This window comes from Electrophorus electricus, chromosome 24 (genome assembly GCF_041902795.1).
Source record: "Electrophorus electricus isolate QZ-2024a chromosome 24, ASM4190279v1, whole genome shotgun sequence".
In the NCBI taxonomy this organism is placed as follows: Eukaryota; Metazoa; Chordata; class Actinopteri; order Gymnotiformes; family Gymnotidae; genus Electrophorus; species Electrophorus electricus.
In genome coordinates this window covers 8040212-8045199 of record NC_137520.1, presented here as the reverse complement: position 1 = coordinate 8045199, position 4988 = coordinate 8040212, and the positions used below count along the sequence as shown (strand labels likewise).

Sequence of the window (4988 nt, the reverse complement as noted above, 5' to 3'; positions counted from 1 at the left end):
AGGCTAAATCCAAGCACATAGTCCCGTAGGTTCATGTAGCCCTAATGTGACTGCAAACAGGTGTGTGTGTGTATGTGTGTGTGTGCGTGCGTGCGTGTGTGCGTGCGTGTATGTGTGTGTGCGTGTGTGTGTGTGTGCGGGTGTGTGTGTGCGTGCGTGTGTGTGTGTGTGCGGGTGTGTGTGTGTGTGCGTGTGTGTGTGTGTGTGTGTGTGTGTGTGTGTGTGTGCGCGCGTGTGCGTGCGTGCGTGCGTGTGTGCGATCAGTATTCTTCTAGTGATGGGGAGAGGTGACATATGTGAAGTGAAAAAGAGGTGTTTCACAAACACGATCTGTGATCTGTGATTCACAGGGCTGACTCTGCCTAGTGTCTGGATTGGGTGTCATTGGAAGCTGATAGTTATACATCTGATACTAATGCAATCTTATAGAATTTATCGAGTCCTACACTGGTGCAGTGGTAAGATTCTCTATCATCAAATAGTACTCTTTTGTTTAAGTCAAATTCAGAATGTATAAAATTGTTTGAAGTTATTTTTTTAATTAGTTTGTGAGCCTGTCAATTTTATTACCCATTCTTCTTTTTGAGTTCTACAACAAGTTTTGACTAAATAGTCATTTTTGGGACAGGGGAAAAGGAGGAGCATGGACACAGATAAAGTCTAAGAAGTGTAAAGCCAAATGTCTGCCACATACAACTGTGTATAGATGTCAGTATGTTCATGGATGCGCGTTACTAATGAAAAAACGGGCTGTAGAGTGGCAAGGATAAAGCTCAAACTGCATGGGAGGTCATCCTTGGGAAAGTTGTATAGCTGCTATGGCAGGGACTGGGAAGGTGGTATCTGTGGGTGTCTATAGAAACCTACAGAGAACGTTCTGAATATCTGACATCAGAGGGTGAGAGAGTTAGAGAGAGAGAGAGAGAGAGAGAGAGACACATTCCACATTTCAGATAGATCAATTTGAGCAAGACACAAATGCCCACAGTCTTTTATTACTCTCATAGTTGGGTATTTTCATTGGCTCCATGATGTGTACTATTCCAGCTACATAAGGCAATGCTTACCTATACATGACTCAAGTAATTAAAAGGAAATAATTTGGCTTTAATATATCTATAATAACATATATCCTTGGGGGTTCTAGTGTTCCTACAATTTTCAGGCATGTTTTTCTGCCCTCATGGGGATATCACACATGGTCAGCAAAGAGTTAAAACAAATATACCTCCCCCACACAGAGAATGAATCATAATTGCTCACTCTGGTTTGTTGCAGGTGGCTGAACCTAATTGAGACATTATTGGAGGTTTTTTGGTTCTCCTCTTTGCAGGGGAGATATTTTGGTGTTTTTACTCCACAATGAACAGTTATAATTAATATGACAAAAATCAGATAAAAATGAATTAATTAGCATTGCCAAGTTAAGAGCTCCGCCAGGAAACTAGAGAGTTTTAGTTCTTAGGCTTGTCATGGTTTTACAAGGTCTCTGTTAAAATTTTGACACGAAAGGTCCAGGGAAACAGGTTACTATAGCAACAAAAATGAAAACATCAAATATTGATGGGTGACTGCAGCAAGAGCAGATGCATCCTAGGGTTCTGCGTATGTTGCTTTCTGAGTTCCTGTTCTTCCTTTGATCACACTTTATATACTTGTAAATGAGTTGAGCATATCGTGCACACTTCACTTGAAAGAATTTCCAGGAATGTCAAGGAGAGAGAGAAAAATAAGAAAAGAGCTCCTGTGCAAAAAAAAAAAAGAAGTTCCTGTCAAGAGCTGTATAATGTGGGGGTGTATAATGTCTAGCAATCTGATTTTGAGTCACAAAATAAAGTTGGCATACAGCTGAAACATGTGTGCACCATGCTGCATGAAAACAAACGCACATGATTATGAATGCTGGTCAGGACCTGATTGCATCTATTCGCTGCTTACATCCTGTTCAATAAGAGGCAGTTTCAAATGGAGCACTCACAATGACATATGAAAGACTCAACCGATACGTGGGGCTCGATTCAACTTAAGGGGGCTCAGTCTCACGTACCAGTGAATGGAGTATAGAATCCACTGAGAACCTGCATGTTTGTAGAGATCCAGTTCAGCGGGACATCACGATGAAGGAGTAGGCCTCTAGTCTCAGCAATCAAATCCTCATCTGAATAGGAAACTCCAAAAAGAGTGACAGCACTCCAGTGAGAAACAGGCCCCCAAGTAGTAAAATCACTGACTCGGGGCCTGTCTGTCACTGCTGCCAGACGTTAACTTCCCTGAAAGCCTCTCTTGCCCATGTGGTGTTCACGCTTCACCTTCTTTCATTAAACATACCTATACTTCTCGCTATTCTTGTCCTGCTATCTCATGTGCTGCTTAACTGAAATCTGATATGGTTTCTGGAGTGTATGTACCATTCAAACATAATACGACATTATAAAAATAAAAATAAAAACCCATAAAGATTTTTTAATGTCTTTAATAACTGCCATTTAATTCATATGCAGAGAAAAAATACGAATATATGATTTCCACTATTACCCTCAATATATACCAATAACTGTCTATACTCCATAGTTACTCTTCATCGGTAAATAAATATATAAATATTTAAATCAAATGCAGTAAATGAGCAAATCATTACATCAAATACAATATACAAGAAGCGTTTAAGTTTACAGTATCTTTATCATACTACTGATTAAAATTCAGACTATTGTTTTTTTTTGTCTTTTAATTTGGCTACTTTAAAAGTTGTATAACATTCAGCTGTCTGTGATGTAAACTGAAGAGAAAGTTTACTCCTCATTTTTGACTCACCAAAGGATAACATGTAGGGAAGCAAGATACACTTCATACACTCAAAACATTCATTAAATATCAGAGGTAATGTGCACTTATAACAGTAACAATGTGTTTCATTAACTTTGGAGTATGTATTACACAAATTAGTATGTAAATACACAAATTTATGTCATCTTTACAAATTATCTTTTTGAGCTTAAAACTACTAGAAAACCATGTAATATAAAATATTTTTGCTTTGCTACAGGACAACCAACAAAAAAATAGCATTTTTTAAAAATTAAGTAACAAGTCTCTGTTTTGTAAGCTTCTTGTCTTTCTTACATTGCATAAATCTCAGTTCATAGACTGTGATAATACAAAAGGAAAGAGAGTTAAAATCCATTCAGGACTAACTCCCATAGTCCATGGGTTTCATTTCAAAAGACTTTGTGTTAGATTTAAGGCAATGCATTCCTGTCCCTCCAATCAAAGAAATCACAGCCTGTTATAAATAAAAACATAAAAAGCATGTTTACAATACAGACGTCAAACAATAAAGAAGTTGTATTTAGATAAAAACCAATAACATACACATTAACATCCAAATCCTAAGACGTTGAAAAATGAGCCCCTTTGTCCCTAAGAGGGCGTGTCGTCAAATGTGACTCCACCCTCGCACCTAGCCCCACCCTTTCCTCCACCCACTTGGCGGAGGTAGCTGTGGCGCTAGAGGGTGGTAATCTGAGTCAGCTCGGAATTCGAGTTCCCTGTCCCTGGATTGGGTTGCGGCTCAGGGCTGACCAGGGGCAGCTCCACGCCTAGTCATGCAGGGTTACTGTTGCCATACGTGGTCTTGTAGTTGTAGGCGACCTCACGGGCGATGCTACGCATGCGTCCAGACTGCTGCGCGTCCAGGCCGAAGGGCGATGGCTGGCAGAACTCGCGGAAGCAGCGCTTGAAGTTCTCGTCCAGGAAGGCATAGAGGACGGGGTTAAGGCTGCTGTTGACGTAGCCCAGCGCGATGCAGAAGTGCAGCAGGACAGCCGTGTGCACGCTAGCCAGGTTGAAGCCCAGCGATTGGGCCAGGGCCATGATCTGGATGGGCGTCCAGCAAACCACGAAGACGGCCACCACCACCAGCACCATGCGAGTGATGCGCCGCAGGTTGCGATCCTTCTCCTTGGAGCCAGAGAGGATCCGGACGCTCCGCAAGCGCTTCACCATCAGGCTGTAGCACATGCTGATGATCACCACAGGAATGAGGAAGGACAGGAGGAACACACACGTGCCGAACACCGGGTCCCAGTAACTGCGAGGGTCAGGCAGGACCAAGATGCACTCGACGCCTGTGTGAAAGAGGCAGAACAGGAAAAAAACAGCACAACGTTACATTCGTGAGTTATTTGATGTTAAACCCTCAGTAGGTTTTGACATGAGCTTGCCTAAAATGGGCCGAGTCATGGTAGAACAAACACTTGACATTCCACTTATTTATATGCAGACAGCAAGTGCATGAAGTCATGAAAGGTCATTTTAGCCCACGATTTAATCAAAAAGAACATTCAGTTTACTTTATATTATACAAACATTTAAAAAAAAATTACCAAATGTCTGGAGTCATAACGTATTACAATACTCATTCTGTGTTTAGCACAGCTGTAGCCTAATTATTGGTTTAGTCAAATTGAATCAAAACATGCTATATTTGTATGTGCGATTATTTTCTTCTTCCATATTTGGTCAAAAATGTCAAAGACATGGAATATTCTGTGCTAGTAATAATTAGATTCAGACAACAATGGATTTCTTATAGAATCTGTAGACGTACAAATTCACTGAAGTCTGCTCAATTCAAATGCTCACCAAGAAATTTCCACTGCTCTTCTTTTAATTTGGTGTCAACGTTTACATCTGAGTGGCTAAAGCAAGCCACACACATGCATCATCGTACGAGACACCATCCTCTGAAGATCAGAAGCTACACAAAGGAAATGGTGTGATTTTTTAAAAATCGTCTTCTTGTCATTCTTGTCAAAACTGTGTTTACAGGTGCACTGATCACTGAGATCAAGCTAGCTGCTGAAATTTCTAAATGAGAATGCAAAGACCTCAGTTTCTACAGCATTGCAGCTGGAACCTTATTAACGGTTTATGAGATTTCTGCAAAGGAATTGTGGTCAGACGTGTCTAATGAGATTTGCCGATCT

The 4988-nt window shown here is 40.8% G+C and overlaps 1 protein-coding gene across 1 annotated transcript in view; it reads right to left on the bottom strand.

The window, feature by feature from the left end:
* Nucleotides 1-2457: 2457 nt before the first annotated feature.
* The window catches only part of oprl1 (opiate receptor-like 1), a 25004-nt gene continuing 22473 nt past the window's right edge, over nucleotides 2458-4988 (bottom strand). Inside the window, exon 4 of the mRNA XM_027021618.3 lies at nucleotides 2458-4127. Within this exon, the coding sequence (XP_026877419.1) occupies nucleotides 3604-4127 (524 nt within the window). The 3' untranslated portion in view covers nucleotides 2458-3603. The remainder of the gene's footprint in view (nucleotides 4128-4988) is intronic.